Source organism: Crinia signifera, chromosome 3 (assembly GCF_055691185.1).
Source record: "Crinia signifera chromosome 3, ASM5569118v1, whole genome shotgun sequence".
NCBI lineage: Eukaryota > Metazoa > Chordata > Amphibia > Anura > Myobatrachidae > Crinia > Crinia signifera.
In genome coordinates this window covers 228,376,816-228,395,415 of record NC_139219.1, presented here as the reverse complement: position 1 = coordinate 228,395,415, position 18,600 = coordinate 228,376,816, and the positions used below count along the sequence as shown (strand labels likewise).

The 18,600-nt window shown below is 42.8% G+C and overlaps 1 protein-coding gene across 1 annotated transcript in view; it reads left to right on the top strand.

The window, feature by feature from the left end:
* LOC146064273 (putative cation-transporting ATPase 13A4) overlaps positions 1-18,398 on the top strand; it is a 130,582-nt gene extending 112,184 nt beyond the window's left edge. The window contains exons 27-30 of the mRNA XM_083177556.1: positions 6,925-7,097; positions 10,526-10,614; positions 16,549-16,629; positions 16,892-18,398. Coding sequence (XP_083033682.1) covers positions 6,925-7,097; positions 10,526-10,614; positions 16,549-16,629; positions 16,892-17,068 — 520 coding nt within the window. The 3' untranslated portion in view covers positions 17,069-18,398. The remainder of the gene's footprint in view (positions 1-6,924; positions 7,098-10,525; positions 10,615-16,548; positions 16,630-16,891) is intronic.
* The last annotated feature ends 202 nt before the right edge of the window (positions 18,399-18,600 follow it).

The following is an 18,600-nucleotide window of genomic DNA, read 5'->3' as shown; positions in this document are numbered from 1 at the left end:
GCTATGTTATGTTTAAATGTGACACCTTTGAACTATAATCCTAGATTCTACGATCCGGGCAGTATTGTACTTTTGTACCCAATGGACAACAATTTGTTGATTGAGCTTGGTTTTCTGTTTTAATGCTTCAGTTCTTGAAATATCTTTCATTTGTCCATCATCACATCCATACTAAAACTTTCATCTCCTTCATTACTAATTATACTCTTAGCTCGTAAAAATTGGGAGAGTGGTAGACTTCCAATAGAAGCCTGTGGATGATAGCTGTCAGCCCTCAATAGTGTGTTTCTGACTGTTTGTTTTGTGTACATTTTGTTAATGATGTTGCTTTTACAAATACATATTGAAATCTAAAAAGGATATCTCTTCTAGGCTTAATGTGTAAGTAAATGTAATAAGGCTATTTTTGCCAGGCATGAAAGTCCTCAAAGTTGCCATAAAAGAAGTATCTTACCTTTCTTTTATAGAATTATACCCTGATCTTCCTATTAAAAAATATTTTTTTTAGCCATAACTGCACTTGTGTATGTGGGTGCAACTTGTGATCCCATGGCAACTCCATAGCACTGTATAATATATTTGTTTTAAACATTCTAAATTGGGACCTTTATACAAATCGTTGTTACCTAAAAAATCTTTTGTCACCACTAACCATTCAGAATGAGGTATGTTCTTGTATAAGTTTGTAATGTCCTGAGTGCATAACCAGGTGTTCTCAGGTATGTCCCCAGTGCCGGTGCAGGGCACCGGAGCGCCCCAGGTGGAGGGGGTGCCCCGGCGCTCATCCGCTCCGGGGGGAGGGGGTGGTTAATGCGGGGCTCCGCTCCGTCAGGGGAGGGATTAATGCTCCGCTCCGTCGGTGGGGGTTTGATGGAGGGAGATGCAGTGTTTTGGTGGAGGGAGATGCGGGTGCGGGAGGTGGGGTTGGGGTGGTTAGAGCTCCAAGGGGGTCAGTGCGGGCTCCAGGGTGGGGGTAGGCTCACTCACCTGCTTCCTTCTGCTCTCCTCGGTGTCGGGACCCTTCCTCCTGCTGCTGCTCCTCCAGGCAGCTCATTACCGCCCTCCAGTGGCCGGCACCCTAGGCAAATGCCTAGAGCTGCCTAGTGGTGGCGCTGGCCCTGTATGTCCCCCAATTCTTGCAATTGTAACAGTAGATAAGTGGAATTTAAGATAAGTAGCAGCTGCCTGTATACACAGTTTGGGGAAGAAATGTAATTATTTAGCTATAGCAAATCTATCACCTCTACAGTATATGGACTAAAGTGATCCTCTGTATAGAATTATGGGGGGTATCACACATATAGTATAAGGGGCTTATATGGGTATGACTTATGTGAGCTACCCCATACTTCTTTAAAACTGCAGCAGAGCCATTGACAGCTGGAAGAAAGTCCTGTATTTGGTTCATGCTGAAGGTGGGGCAGAGAAAGCAACACTGGGCAGAGTATATATAAAAGCAGAATCAGGACTAAATAATAGTAGTAGTATGGTGAAGTAAACCAGCAGAGAGATGAGCTGCACAGGTGTGTGTTGTGGGGCAGAATGACGGATTGCAGGCAGTGACTGCTGTCTGATGGCTGTGTTAATGCTGAAACCCCAAAGACATAGAAGTTGACACATGGGAGCGGAGATAATATCCAAGCCAGCCACCCCTCTGCAGCTGACCGTGAGAAAGGCTGGACTTGGAGGTACAGCTCCCATTAGTAGTTTAGTGTAACTCTGGACTTGAGGCGACAGCTACTGGTTCTCCGCTGTGTGTGTGTGTGGCTGGAACTTGATTACTACAAAGTACAAAGTGACGACAGTGATGCATTCACTGCTGGCACTGTAGTGCATACTACCAACAGGATGACTGTTGTGCTTAAAGCAGGCATATGGGGCCCCTGAGAGAGGAGGGCCCGGGGTAACATACCTCCTGCTGCTCTAGATAGGTATTGATTGGTTGGTACTTTATCTCACTCCACTTTATAATTCTGCAAGTCTATGTACTGTACATCTGCCCTTAAGCTCCATGCTTCAGTTATGTAATTCGGGGGTAGATTTATTAAGCTCGATGAAGTGATATAGGAGGAAATTTACAAAAAAAAAAATCTTATTTTCATACGAAAATACAAATTTTTTTTGGTGTATACATATTTTTGGCATTTACTATGCCAAAAATACGTATTTTCGTATTCTTAATGATGGGACATTCGTATTTGTATTTACAAAAACGAATGAGTACACCATCGAAAGAATACGGCAGAAATCACCATTCAAAAGAATGGTGGTTCCTGATTTACTAAGCGGCCGTATTGATAATACGGCCGCTAATTAATGTAAAACTGCCACGAATATACGGCAGGAAAATACACTTTATTTTCCTGTCGTATTTGGCTTTAGCCTGCACGGATCAGTCAAATCCGTGCAGGCTTCAGTCTTAAAAAATAGAGAAATAAATAAATAAATAAAACCAGCACCAGGCTAAAAGAGCCGGGGCCGGTAATAAAAAATCATGAATCCCAACAAATAGGGGTTCCCCGATTTTTTAAAACCAGCCCCAGGCTCCAGGTCCGGGGCTGGTTCCCAAAATACGGGGGACAAAATTACTAGGGGTTCCCCTGTATTTTAAGAACCAGCCCCAGGCCAAACCAGCCAGCAGGGTAATGTCACAGCCACTTATTATATAAGGTCCCGCGGCCAAAACATCACCCTACCGAACAGTCAGCCTGGCCAGTGGCCCTGGGGAGTGGGGACCCCCCAATAAAGGGGTCCCCCCCTCCAGGACTTACCTGACCAGGCTGAAGTGGAGAGGCGCGGAAGATGAAACATCTCTGTGCCTCTCCACAGTCCGATGCGGGGAGCTGCTGGAGTCGCCGGCATGTCACAGAAGATTAGAAAGAAGAAAAAAAGATAACTCTCTTTTTAGGGGCACTGACTTTTGCTGTAATATTAATTTACAATTTCATACACATAAGTGGAAGAAGGCAATACAAAATACGAAAACAATCTCCCCTAGAGACCGAAGGATAAGGAAAAATTAATGAAAAATTAATTGAGAAGGGGAAAGAATGGAGAGGAGGAGGAGGAGGAAAAGGAGATAAACAGGAATAGACAAGGTTGACATAATTCTGAACACACTTCAAGTGGATATTTGTTGTTTGGAGAGTGAGTTGGTAATACAATGTAGGGTAAAGATGGTAATTTATACAATAAGCATGTGTCTCAAAATTTAAATTGGAGTCAATTTTGAGACACATGCTTATTGTATAAATTACCATCTTTACCCTACATTGTATTACCAACTCACTCTCCAAACAACAAATATCCACTTGAAGTGTGTTCAGAATTATGTCAACCTTGTCTATTCCTGTTTATCTCCTTTTCCTCCTCCTCCTCCTCCTCTCCATTCTTTCCCCTTCTCAATTAATTTTTCATTAATTTTTCCTTATCCTTCGGTCTCTAGGGGAGATTGTTTTCGTATTTTGTATTGCCTTCTTCCACTTATGTGTATGAAATTGTAAATTAATATTACAGCAAAAGTCAGTGCCCCTAAAAAGAGAGTTATCTTTTTTCTTCTTTCTAATTTATGGTTACCTATAACTCTAGGGAGCACCACCAACAAGTTCACATATAATATCTATATTTTCATCTTAGAAATAGTTGGTTCAAAAATTTGATCCTATATTATAGTCAGTGCAAGCCATTCCTTCTTCTTTGAAACATGTCACAGAAGATGCCAGAAGACTAGGACTATGTCGGATCAAGAGGACAGATCTTCACAGGAGGACCTGGGTGAGTTGGATTTCCTTCCATGGATTTCTTCGGACCCGGATGGACGCCGACAGACACCACCGACATGGACATGGACATCGAGCCGAATGCCGACATGGATCCAGACCAGGACAAGGCACCGGACCAAGACCCAGGGACCTACCTATGGGCTCAAGATAGGTAAGTATAAGTATGTATGGGCTTTGGATGTATTAAAGTTTTATTTTTATTGTGTGTCAGTGTGTGTTTATTTCTCCAAGTCCCAGCTTGCGGGGGAGGCTTGCTGGGACTCATAGTTCCACAGAAAAAGACAATAGTTTCTATTCTATTTTTTGACACTTCAATCAGCCCGGTGACCACCGCACAGGGTCACCGGGGACAGCACCAGGCTTCAGCCTGGTCAGGTAAGTCCTGGAGGGTGGGGGGCCTTTATTGGGGGGTCCCCACTCCCCAGGGCCCCTGGCCAGGCTGACTGGTCGGTAGGGTGATGTTTTTACATGCGGGACCTTATGTAATAAGTGTCCCCCAGCTGTGACATTACCCTGCTGGCTGGTTTGGCCTGTGGCTGGTTCTTAAAATACGGGGGACCCCTAGTCATTTTGTCCCCCGTATTTTGGGAACCAGCCCCGCACCTAGAGCCTGGGGCTGGTTTGAAAAAATCGGGGAACCCCTATTTGTCGGGTTTCCTGATTTTTTATTACCGGCCCGGCTCTTTCAGCCTGGAGCTGGTTACAGCCGTGGGGAGGACCCCACGCTGTTTTTTTATTTATTTATTTTTCTATTTTTTTTACACTCTGCAGCCTGCACGGATCTGACTGATCCGTGCAGACTGCCTTTAGGAATTCGTATTAGCGGCCGTATATACGGCCATTAATACAAATTAATACGACATTGGAGGTTTACGAAGCAATCGTATTTGACTGCTTTGTAAATTCCCCTCCGAACTTTGCATATGACGTATGCAGTCGCATTCATTCGTAGCAAGAATACAAATACAATTTTTTCCCCCATAGTGTCTGGTTTTTATCACCGGTCAATCAGCTCCAACCTGTCATTTTTCAAACCAAGCCTGTAACTTCACAGTTAGGAGCTGATTGGCCGGTGATAAAAACCAGACACTTTATCACTACACTGAGCTTAATAAATCTGCCCCTCGGTTCTTTGAGCAGAAAGGCTGAATATTAGTTCAGGAGAAATTAATGGTAGATGAACTAGATCAGAGATGTAATGCACAGAAAAGTTGACAGGTAATACGTGGCGCAATGCTGCCCAAAAAATCACAATCCCTGAAGATACACCCTTACTTCAACAGTATAGACATTTGGAAGAAATTGGGATATACTGTAGATAAAAAAGGCGCAAAAATAGAGATACTTGGAAGTATAAGTTCGAATTCCTCTCTTTTCAAGGCGGGTTTTCTCTCAAGCCGGATGTTGGTTATCAGACCATGATGAGACGTGAAACATAAAAATAAATGAACAAAAATTACAATATAATATTTGTGTGAGTGTCTCTAAATATAAACCCCCTATCGGGTGGTGTCATCAATGACCGAAACGCGTAGATCCTGTCAGAGGAGAGTGAACAGCCACACCTTCGGATGTATGTATTGTTTTTATTCAAGTTTTATATTTTGTCGTCTTTTGTTTTTGGAATTTTTTGGACTTTTTTGGGAATTTCTGTCCCCATTTTGTCTATGGGATCTATGTAAAAGATTTTTGTATGGATTAAAAACTCTGGTAGAATACCATTTTATCAAAATTGGTTCCCTGGCTTTCTTTGGTGGAAATTACCCAGCAGAATTAAAAAAAGAAAACGCTACAGGCTTTCTGCCCCCCATTAAAAGGGGTGAGTAAGGTACGCCTTCCCCAGGATGGGCCTTAAGCATTGTGTTTATTGAAAAAACCAACCGTTGCATTGAGACATATATTTTCTATATTCTATGTTTGCCGGGGACTGGAGTTATCGGAATCTGTTGAGACACTTTTTGATGTCACTCAATCACATTTAAGGAGAAAAACATATATAAAGAAACCTTGATAGGTTTGAAAACCACAGTTTACATCGTGAGTAGGGGTACGCCCTTTTCTTTCAACTCAAAAGAAACCTTTATATATGTTCTTCAGTTATTTCACATGTAAGTGAGGTACGCTGTCAAAACATACCATTTTTGTCTAGCTACCCACTCTTTCAATTATACAAGGTCACATTACAGTTCCAGACACTGTTCTTTTTCCTTTTTTCGGAGCACGTGCAAGTTTATCCTGTCACTTATACACATGAGGAAAACATTCACCGATGTTTAGAAGTTGATTCCCCCGAGGCTACACCAAAAGAGACCTTGATAAGAGGAGTACCATCATAACCCAACGTGAGTTTCGGTACGCCCCGTGGAATCAAATTCATCTTACATATTGATGACACCACCCGATAGGGGGTTTATATTAAGAGACACTCACACAAATATTATATTGTAATTTTTGTTCATTTATTTTTATGTTTCACGTCTCATCATGGTCTAATAACCAACATCCGGCTTGAGAGAAAACCTGCCTTGAAAAGAGAGGAATTCGAACTTATACTTCCAAGTATCTCTATTTTTGCGCCTTTTTTATCTATATCCCAATTTCATCCAAATAGATCAGAGATGTAACTAGGGATGGGTGAGTGGTAGCGGTTCTGCAGCCTAGTGGTAAGCTGAGCTTACCAAACATAGAACCTACTTTCTGACCTCAGAGGCCATGCCACCTCGTTGTGACATCATGACATCACTTGGCATGGACCACGGCACATTATCACAATGCTATGACCCTGCATTGGAGTTTATGCCATCATCGCATAATTTTGCTTCACATAAGCTTTTCACAAATATTGGGAAAGGAAACAATAATATTTTTACTTCTGCGACCTGTATATGGCCATGCCAAGCTGTAGCAAGCAGTACCCTATTTCCTCTGTATTGTCTACGTAATTATCTAATTGTAACACTGTATATACTGTATGTAATTATGTTCTAGTACCGTGCTGTTGATCATTAGTGGCTACCAAAAATAATCATAATAATATGCACAGTTCCACTGTTTATTATGCTAAATCTACAAGAGTCCTTATGTTATTTCAGTATTCATTCTAACAAATAATACATTGCTTTGTATATCTCATATGATTCAGTGCATGTGTTCTTCAAAACCAAAGTTACGCCAACTACACTGTACACATGCCACGCAGCCACTCTCAAAACTTTCTGACCACAACGCTATGGCCTGTGAGTGGAATAAACCTGATCATTGTCGAATTTGTGTTTTATAAAGGAAGCCCTTTCAGAAAGCCCATCTATACTAACTGTGAGTATCTTCACTTCCTTACTACATTGTTTTATTTTCAAAACATTTGTTACAATAAATATAATATCAAACCCATCAAAGAATCTTAAGGTGCCCATGCACTTGTCCGATTTGGGCCTGATTTCACCAGATTCCGATCAGGCTGAGATTGGACCCAAATTGGATGTGTCTGACATCCGATCCGAACTAATGTGCATCCTGTGTGCATTGGATCGGAGTCAGATAAATTGTATGTGCAGCCATCAGTGGCACATTGTGGGTGCTGTTTAGCACCCGCAATGTACCGCATCCAATTCCCGAGCAAGGATGCACTGTGAAAAAGAGACGCTCTCCCTGTTCAGCATCTGGTAGTGGATGGCAGGCTGCAGTAGATTAAAAAAAAAAACACATTGAAAAGAATGAGAAGCCGCTGATTGGCACAGTCTGAGAGAGGTCTCTTAGCCAATCAGCGGCCACTTGAATAGGAGGCCACTAATTGGCCGAGAGACTTCTCTCAGACAATCAGTGTCCGTCCATTCTTGTGAATATATTTTTCTATTTTTACTGCTGCCTGCCTTCAGCTCCCTGGGAGTATTACATGGTATGGCACATCAAGTTCAAGATCTTATGTAAGCCTCCCGGGGAGCTGCTGGGGAAATGGGGTCCGACTTGTCCTAAGAACAAGTGTATGGGCACCTTATGTTGTATCCAGACAATCCAGATCACTCATGAGCAAACATGGCCTGATTTATTGTACAGGAGGTGTGACTATGACTGAAATACAGTATTGGTAACTTAGAAGTACCCTAGAAAGAGTGGAAAAAAAAAAACTTAAAATGAAAAGGAAGAGAAACCGGTGAACAAGGAAAGGTAAAAGGCAATGGAGTAATAGTGTGACGGAATGAATGCACACGGACACTAGCTACATGGGTCAAACATACTCCCAACATAAGACTGACCAAGCAAAGTGGTTAACCTTTACCAGGCTAGTAACACTGAGGCAGCTGAACCATATTTTATTTCTTTATCATTTGCTTCAAAAGTATTGACCATTAAAATATTTTGCTTTCTTTAATTGATTTTCTTCTATTACGGAGTTCCTAAGATGGCATTTAATGAACAAGTATCACTGAGGTACATATAATGATAGAGACTAGTCATCAAAGTGTAAGTCTTGCCACTCTGGGTATGCATAGGCTTTCTTATCATTGCTTTTATCCTAAATCAGTAACCTACACAACTTTGACTGTTGACTCTTAAGGCCCCCATACACTCGTGAGTTTAGTCGGACCAAATCTCATGTCTTGACATCCCGCCCGACCGATGCACATTGGATCAGAGTCGGGAGGTCAAACAACTGCACATAAGATTTAGGACACAGAGAGGTGGCGGGCAGGGGAAACAGAGAGGCAGCAGGCGGGGGATGCAGAAAGGTGGGCAGGGGAATCTGGGAGAACTTAAAATACATACAAATGAGTGGGAAGCCAGTGGTTGGGTGGCTGGGAGGCCGCTGGTTGGCTGAGAGAGCTTTCATTTAATCAGTGACTCCCCCTGCAAGGACCTATCGACCACAACCCTTTTTAGGTTACCAAAAAACTGACTTAATTTAATACCCTTAATAGTAGAGATGAGCGCCGGGGCCGAAGATTTGGATTAGTCGCCGGGATTTGGATTTGGCTTTGTCAAACAGCGGTGAAAGGCTTTGGATTTTTTTTCAAAAATGGTAAAAAAACAACCAAATCGCGTAATATTTGCTTTTTTTTTTTTGTCCCTAGAGTAATATTAACCTCAATAACATTAATTTCCAGTCCTTTCCAGACAATTTTGACCACTTTACAGTTCACAATGTAGTTTTCATTCAATTTAGGCCAAGGTCTGCAGCAAGCTGGTTGGTTATTTACACATGAAACTTCTGTTTATTGGGGTGCAGTACACACAAACAATAAAGAAGAGCAAAATTTTGATTATTTTTTTTTTTTTTTTTTTTAATGCGCAGCTTGTATAACGCTGCGTGGAGGCCGAACAATCACACACAGACCTTCTGACAGTATACTATAGGTGCAGTACACACAAACAATGAATAAAGAATATTTAATTATTTTTAATGCGCAGCTTGTATAATGCTGCGTGGACACAGAATAATCACACACAGAACGTGTAGTGTATACTATTGGGGTGCGGTACACAGCAAAAAAATAAAGAACAGCAACATTTATTTTTCTATTGTATTTTTTTATGGGCAGGGCTTGGATAACATTGTGTGGACCGTGGGGGCAGAACAATCTCACACGGAACTTGTTCTGCTTCTGACAGTAGTATATGGTGTATTGGATTGCAGTGCAGCACACCACAGTGACCACACACCACAATGAAAAAAAAATAACAATGAAAAGCTGACTGACAACCTGCCTGTGTACCCCATTACACTGACTGACAGCCTGCCTAACACACGACCAATACAATTACTACAATATAATTAAGTATATTATATAATATTAATATATAACCCAGCACACAAACCCCTCTGTAGTATGCACAGCACAAACCCCTCTGCTGAGTCTGCACTGCACTGCCACAAACCCCTCTGCACTGCACAACACCCCTGTACACTGCACAAACCCCTCTAGTCTGCACTTCACAACACCCCTCTGCACTGCACAACACCCCTCTGAGTCTGCACAGCACAAACCCCTCTGCAGTCTGCACTGCACAACACCCCTCTGAGTCTGCACAGCACAAACCCCTCTGCAGTCTGCACTGCACAACACCCCTCTGGGCACTATTCAATGACAATACTCTGCATGTGCAGCGAATCCTGTTTAGGATTCGCTGCACCGTCGCTGTGTTACGGAGGGCTGGAGCCTTCGCTGCCAGCCCTCGCTGTCACCGTATACAATGCCCCAGGGGCTCGCTGCCCCTGACGGCGATTCTAAACCGCCGCACTGAGCCGGGGGGACGGCAGCAGGCAGGGAGATGGAAGCCTACGAACGCAGGCATATAGAAGCCTGCACTGGGTGGGAGGCTGATGTCACATGATGTCATCGCCAACTTCAATTTCATCCATACCTGAGGCAAATAAAAGTCAGTCTACATTGACTTCTATTTGTGAACGGGTAAAAAATAATTTGGCAACCATCAAATGATTTTTTCACCGGTACGTCTGTTTGCGAATCGATATGTCAGCATACACATCCATTCACATGCAGACGTGGACATTCACACAGTGGAGGGCAGGCATTCACTCCCCCTTGCAGGCAGCATGTACCTGCTTGTTAAGCAGTGAAAGAAAGCTGCTTAGCGAGCGGGTCTGAATCATGCCCATAGTGTTTTCTTCTGTGCTTCATAACACTTGGTTAGTATTGTAATGCTATACACGTACAGTAAAGAATACATGAATGGAGTGATAAATATAAGCGTGCATCCCTAATTATGTGTGTCTTGTTCTGCAGATATATTTTGCACACTAATATTAGCACAGCTGGGAGCCTTTATATTTATGTTGTTTGCTGATATTGAAAAGCTGTACAGTTTCATGGAGGTATGTATGTATATGTATTTTAGTCTATTTTTAGATATTGATATGACCAGGGACAGATTACCAATGGGGAGTAAAGATCTGCAACTCTGGGTAGTCACATAGAAATAGGCCATTATCTTGGCAGCATGATGACCAGCTGCAGTGCCATATTACCAACTAGACAGGCATTGGCCTATGGGGTCTGCACCTTTTTGGGGCACTGCGACAATGGATCAAAATAATATTAATTTGATCTTTAAAGAAAATTAGGTACTTATGTATTATTTGGGCGCCCAATGTTTTCATTGCATGCCACTACTTAAGGCATGCGATGTGATTTTTCATTGTAAAGACCCGGTTTTTAATTGTATAGTCACCCATGGGTGATTTCATACCCCCACTATCCAACTATGCATGGAGTTGATTTTATATAGTGTGATGAGCGCAGCAAGGCACCGAGCCCAAAGCGCGGTGAGCCCCGCGAGGGGACGCGGATTACTTTATATGTATTCTGCGTCCCCTGTTCTCGCCACACTATATAGAATCAACTCCATGCGTAGTTGGATAGTGGGGGTATGAAATCACCCATGGGAGACTATACAATTAAAAATCGGGTCTTTACAATGAAAAATCGCATCGCATGAATTGTATGCCACTATATTGCATGCGATGCGATGAAAAAATCGGGCGCCCAGATATTACATAAGTACCTAAAATTACAATCAGGCTTTCTTTAATTGTTTCCAAAAGATAGAGAAAAAAAAAGAAATCAACTCAAAGAAATGAAAACTTATATATAACTTACATTATAGATTCTATAGAGAAAATAATTTAGCTATGAACAACTTCAAGTACATAATCCATAGACAACAGATTAACATTACAGTTTCCACATCGTAGTCTGTTAGTTGGTCAAACTAAAAACCAATTAGGAGATAACTTGCTAGGGGGGGAGGGGGCACAAGGTTTTGCTTCCACAGAGTGGTATCCGGGCAAAGGGTTGACAGTGTCTAGGTCAAAAGTCAATAGGTCAACCACTATTGATCGACAGGTAATAGGTTGACACATGAAAAAGGAGATTGCACTAATTGACTGTCCATGTTGACCAATGTAGACTAGCCACCAAAAACCCATGAAAAATGAAAGTTGACCAATAGTGGTCGACCTATAGACTGTCAACCTAACAATCCACATGCCACAGAGTTTAGTCCGGCACTGACTAGCTGTCCACCTGGCCACACAGTCGGTCATACATGCCTATTTGGTAGTAAACATTACACAGATCAAATTGCCATGCATGTTGCTCATCGCAACCCTACTGTCAGGAACATGATCCAGACCCCAAGGAATGTTCTGCTTCCCAAGGAAGGAGACATGACTGAGGAACTGAGAGGTTGCAGAAGGCATGGCTATTACACCTGAGGTCTCTGTATATGTTATAGTCTAGCTACAGTATGATTGGTTGTATAGGGTTCTCCTATAAAAAACATATTTTAAACTTAGAGTCTGATTTAGAGTTGGTTGCAAACCACACACAGTGGTTGAGTGATTATTTTCATCTGTGCATCCATGGCAAAATCTGACAACCCCTGCCTTATGTAGCATCCTTCACATTTATTATTATCTCTTACTTATGTAAGTCTTATCACATATAATTTCCCTTATATCCCTTTACTATCACTATAATTTCACACCAATGTGATGCCATGGAGTGGTTCTGCTGGGCTGGCCTGGGGGGTCCCGTGCCCTGGACCTGTCTCAGAGTAGTGATAGGCTGGTTTCACACACTCCGGCTCCTGCCGGACGGCGAAAACCCACACGGCCAGGGAGCCGTGCCGCACACACTAGTTTATCATGGAAGGGATGGCCACAGCCCGGCAGCCGTCCCTTCCAGTGGTGGGATCCGGCTGCAACCGTGTGGCCGGGCCGTGGCCGTCCCGTGTGAATGGACACAATAGTGTCCATTCACAACTAATGTGTGCGTCACGGCTCCCTGGCCGTGCGGGATTTCGCCGTCCGGCAGGAGCCGGAGTGTGTGAAACCAGCCTTAGGGAGTTGTCCGATAGAGGTTACCTGGATGCAGTGGACAAGCCCATAATAATGGCCATCATTATACTAAGAATCTCTGAAATGCAATACAGCAATGATATTAATAGGTTTAGCATTTAAATTTAGTGTGCACCTGCAATCTCCGCCTCCTGCTTGATGCACTACAAGTCTCAGTAGGTAGCACCTCATATGTCCAGGGTGTGCAGTTTAGGGCCCCAACCCCTGCGACATATGAATTGCCCCAAGTGTATGATGGTTTCATATGGTATCAGAAATAAACAGCTAAGTGATGGGCCTTACATAGTGGTAACTAGGGGCTGGCCCAATGGGAGCACAAAGAAAGTCAATGTCATGTGTGTGTGTTAGTAGAGTATTGCAGATGTTGAGAGCAGCTGTGTTCTCAGACTCATCAAGAAAACAAAAAAGGGAGCAGCGCTACAACTACAATGAATGAGAGGACTCCTGTTAGTAAAAATATATTCTTTTATGTATAAAAACTGAAAATTGCATATAATTCACATACAAACACATAAAAATAACAATTAAGAGTTAATAAAAAGGATTATTGGATCCAAGAATAGTGTTGATTTTTGGTGGTATGTCCCTTTACGGTAAGTGCACTTATTTTTCCACCGTTTGATGCCACTGTATGGATGATATGTCCAAATGCTGAAGAGATTGAATGAGTTTACAGGTCCTCACTATTGAATGCGGGGTCTTGTGTTCTACCGCTGGAGGAATCTGTAGAATTTTCAGGAAAGTCTATTGTATTGCTGAACCCAATCTCCTCTCCTGTGCCAACGGGGCCCCAATGGCAACTGGAGGGTGGTGCGGGTGGGCAGAGACGGGTTTCACCCCTTGAAGCAACTTGATTCCTAGGGCTCACTTGGATGGTACTGGTGGAATGTCCCAGATTCTCAGATTCATAGTGGTTACCACAGATGCAATACGCCGACCGAAAACTGTTTTGTTCGATAGAAATAGGGCATATGTGCTCCCACACTGCACAGAAACATATTCATCTATTCACTAATATTACAGAGCTGTATACATGTTGGGGCATAGTCAGACCTGAGCACTGCACTGCTAAATTGTCCTGCGCTTAGGTAACCACTGCCTCACCAGAGTAATATCTTGCCCTGTGCAAGGCTGCGAAAGGTTTGCATAAATATTGCAGGCTGGCAATTAGCTGCAAATCCATTCACTACTCACCATCAAATGAATTACCCACTGTGAGCAGTCTTTGTGTAACCCAGAACCAACTCGGCCAGTGTGATAGAATCGCAGGCCGAAGCTGATGTCACAGACAGTCCCTGAAAATGCCTGAGCACACCTGCGTTTTTCCGAACACTCTCAGAAGATGCCCCTTTACCACCCACATATGCCATTCAATTTACGAATTAAAAAAAGATGCTGGATTTTATCATAGGATGGCCTTGCACATGCGTACTCTGGGCCGTACGCACGCGCAGTCATTCAATAATCGGCCTGCCTGCGAATTCACAACCTAGTGATCAGATATGAATAACCCCTTTGTCTTGAATACTTGGGCTACTGTTAGTCATCATCATCAATAGCACTCACTGTTACCTACCCTATATTAGTTGCAAAACACACACTTGGGAAAAGACTTGCAGTTTAAAATGCCCTTACTCAACTTTTCCTATGTGACAACTTGCCATTCTAGCCGTTTCACCTCTTCAATTCTAAGTGTACTGTAGATGTGATCAAAATGTTGGTGCTCTATATTACTTTTACTGATGAATTTTGCCCCTTTACCAATACAGCCAATGGCAGTCCTACTCCGCATGTGTCATCTTGTCTGCATTTGAGCATCACTGTTACACAGATGTAATGCATAATACTGCATATATAGATGACTGGGCTGCAGTGGCGGCTTGTACCTTTTGGCAGGAGGGGGGCTGTTGCTGGTCGCGATGCAGTTACCCCGCCCCTGCCGCCGCAGCTCCTCCCGGTCCCTACCACGCTGCGTTCCCTGTGTCTGTACTATGATGACAGGTGCCTGGACTGGCGCATGCGCAGTACAAACCTGTGTACTGCGCATGCTGCCTGCTTCTATGGGCTGCTTCTGCAACAGCCCATAAAAGGGGAATCATGGTCCAGGAGCCTGTATAATACAGATGACAGGCACCTGGATCATCGCATGCACAGTACCGACGTAAGCACTACGCATGCGCAATCCCCAGGTTTTAGGGACTTATGCTAGGCAGCCTGTAGAGAGGTGTCCAAAAGGGAGGGAACACCTCTCAATGGGACTGCCTTGTGTGACTGGCAGGTAAGACTTCCAATAGGAAGTCATTGCCAGTTACAGTGAAGACAGTGCAGTCTCACTGACTGCATCTGGCTTCACTACAGTGGCAGATTTTTACCTGGGGGGGCTGCAGCCCTGCAGCCCATAGGTAAAAACCACCACTGCTGGGCTGTCTGCTTTATGTTTCTCTTCACCCCCACTACCTGTCATTTTTACTGTCAGTATGTCTTGACATTTGCACACTACAACAAACCTGGAACCCTGGTCAAGTCTCACTGCTTGACCCACTTCATGTGCTGTTTCCGCTGGTGTCTGCCACAATAGTACAAACATAACAACACAAGGTGCATACCTTTCTGCATCAACCATGGCTCATACGCAATGCAAAAACACATATGCTACATAAACACTATCACTATCTGAAGAAGCCGCCGAACCCCTAAGGAGGCGGGGAAACGCGTCATACCGCTAATTCCGACTGAGCTTTCTCATCTCCGGCGTGCCAGAGAGACAAGAGCCCTGTTACCTGCACTAAATCTCCAGGGTTTTGGTAACCACACCACCTGCCATTTAACCCGGAGCCTGGATCCCCAGTGACTTTTAAAAAAGAGATTGCTGCAACACAGCCCCACCAAACAAAACTGCACCGGTGCACATAGAGCAGGTACAGGGAGATCTCTCCCTTTGGACTTTTATATCATATAATATAATTTTTTACTAATTTTTATTTTTTATTTTTTCTTCATGCTTTTTACTGTGTCTGGCCAGGCAAAATCAAATATATAAGGGAGCCATTAACACTCCCCACCTATATATGGGATAAATAGAACATCCATACCCCATCGGTGTTGAACTAACCACACTGGATTTTGTCTGCAAATAATTATGTTTTTATGAAATTGTTTTTTTATCACTGGCCAGTGTTATATAATATATGTGTATCTAAATAATTTTTCTTAGTCTAATAAATATTTGCATTATTTCATATATATATTGTTTCCAGCGCGTTATATGTTTTTTTCTGCTACATAAACAGGTGCACATTTAGCTTGGCTCACAAGTGTTACAGGGGCTGTGCTACCACATACCATACATGCAACCAACTTGGCATAAAGGTAGGTTTGCCATATTATCCCTTTAATCCATGACACCTATGATTTACACAGGTCCAGTGACTTATTACATCCATATACAATGCAGGCTTGAATTTAGCCAGCCACAGAACCTGTGTAATTCATGTGTCCCAAATTATAGGGATATTATTGCAACCCTACATATACAGTATGTGGAGATCCACATTTATTTCACATTACACAGTGCAATTGCGGGTCTATGCATCTCTGATTCAGAGGCCCAGTGTGAGTCCTGTTTCTTTTATAAAGAGCATGTCCTTAAAAACAAACCTAACTGTGCTTGCAGAGTAAGATACAGTATGTAGAACTAAATTAATATGAACGTTTTTACGTTATTCCCACTTGCATGGTTAGTGAATTGCAGTGAATGTCAAATATCTAATGTTGTTTAGGGCTGGGACTAAAGACATATTATTATATATCACTGTATTTTAGTTATTAAAACTAATTATGTGTACAAGTGTAATCTTCATTAAGGCATTTACACATTTTGATCCTCAGCTTGTCTGTACACCACTTTCCTGGAGAATGGAAATATTAGGAATGGTAGCCATGCTTTTTGTTGCATCTTACATTGTAGAGGTAAGTCATATCTCTTTATGATAAATTGCTACAGAAAATTAAACAAATTGTATAAAAAAAAAAAAGTATATTTAGATTCTGCAGCTACAGATGTATTCCCTACTAAATATAATATGATTTTTGTTACCATTAATCACCCTTGGCATCTGTCAGATGGAAGTAGTAGTAGTGCTAGTGGTAGCATATGTTCATTGTATGTCATTTTAGCATGTAGTATGTGTAAGAAAAGTAAAATGATATACAACCTTTGCACTTTCCACAGGTCTTGGTTCACAGTAGAAATCTCTGGCAAGTCATAAAGAAGATTTGCGGTTACAAGTCAAAAAGTGTCTACAAGGAGCTACAGAGGGAGTTGGAAAAGGACACAGATTTCTCCAAGAGGAAACCTATCATTTTCTCAAATCAACGTCTTTTAATACTAGAAAAGGATAGCATTTAATGCAGCTTGCATGACTTGTATTACTTTCAAAAAATATATATTTTGTTATATTTTCAGCTACTGCGAGGGGGGGGGGGGGGGCAAACAGTATGTAAACCCCTTTCAAAAGACTTAGCCAGCATCAGGCCATGACAGAGCAAAACAACATGTGGAAGAGAAGAGCTGGATTTTACTGAAAACATATGCCTTACACATATACTCAGGGCCGGCGCCACCACTAGGCAGCTTTAGGCATTTCCCTTGAGGCGCTGGCCAGTTGAGGGGGGGCACTTGGAAACAGCCCCCCCCCCTGGATCCAGGTGAGCGGTGCCCACACCACCCCCCTTCCCCCCCACCCATGGATTGTTTTTGTGGCATCGTCAGCCGTTCTCCCCCCTCCGCCATACAGCGGGTGAGCGGTGAGTGCTGGTCGCAAATCCCCCCACCCCCCATGGAGCGACTCAGTTGCCGCTGAATCCCCCCCCCATGGAGCGACTCAGCGGCAGCGGGCGCATCACACACCCCCACCTGGGGTGCTCCGATGCCTTGCAATATTTGAATTTGACATATATAGAATAAAATAAAACCTAGTACTGTACATCCAGAAAATGTTAAATAAGTAAATATAAAAAAATAGATATTAATATAGGTTACGTGAAGGTATAGAGCACAGTCCTGTTTTGGGCCACAGTTGGTTAGGTCTCTGATAATGAGTTAAAGGGGTAGGCACAGTTCCGGTATAATACCCATCTTGGGGTGAGAAGACCTGCCTAAAGTCGGACATGCATTTATATCATCACACCTAGACTACTGCAATGCTCTCTACCTTGGTCTCCCATCAAAAGAATTGCGCCGTTTGCAGCTGGTACAAAATGCAGCCGCCAGACTATTAACTAACCAGCCCCGCTCCTGCCACATAACTCCCATTCTCTACTCTCTTCACTGGCTACCTGTAAAATGGCAAACTGTTTTTAAGATTGGCTTACTCGCTTTCAATGCCCTACATGCCCAAGGTACCTGCAACAGCTGCTGATCCCTTACTGTCCTACTCGATTACTATGATCCGTTGAAGAAGGACTACTAACAGTACCCAGAATTTCCCTGAAAACATCTGGGGGTCGAGCTTTCAACTTTGTTGCTCCAACTCTATGGAACTCTCTTCCTCGCACAGTGCTAGAAGCCCCCACAGTAAAATCCTTTAAAAATAGACTAAAGACGTACCTATTTACTCAAGCATTTTCCTGATATCTACTGTTAAGCTTGTTTTGTATATTGAGCTGTAAAGACAATTGTAAAGCACTTTGAGTCCTATTGGGAGAAAAGTGCTGTATAAATATCATTATTATTATTATTATTATGTTGGTTTCAAATCTGTCTAGAATGGTCCGTGTATAGACAAAGCAAACATCGGAGATGGCAGGGTCCAGTTCAACTGTGATATAGGTGCTGATTCAGAACAGGAAGTGGGGTAGTGAAAGAAGCTCAAAGCGTTTCAGTGTTTGTGGACTAAAGGTGTCCATACACAATACAATTATTGTATACAATATCTCATC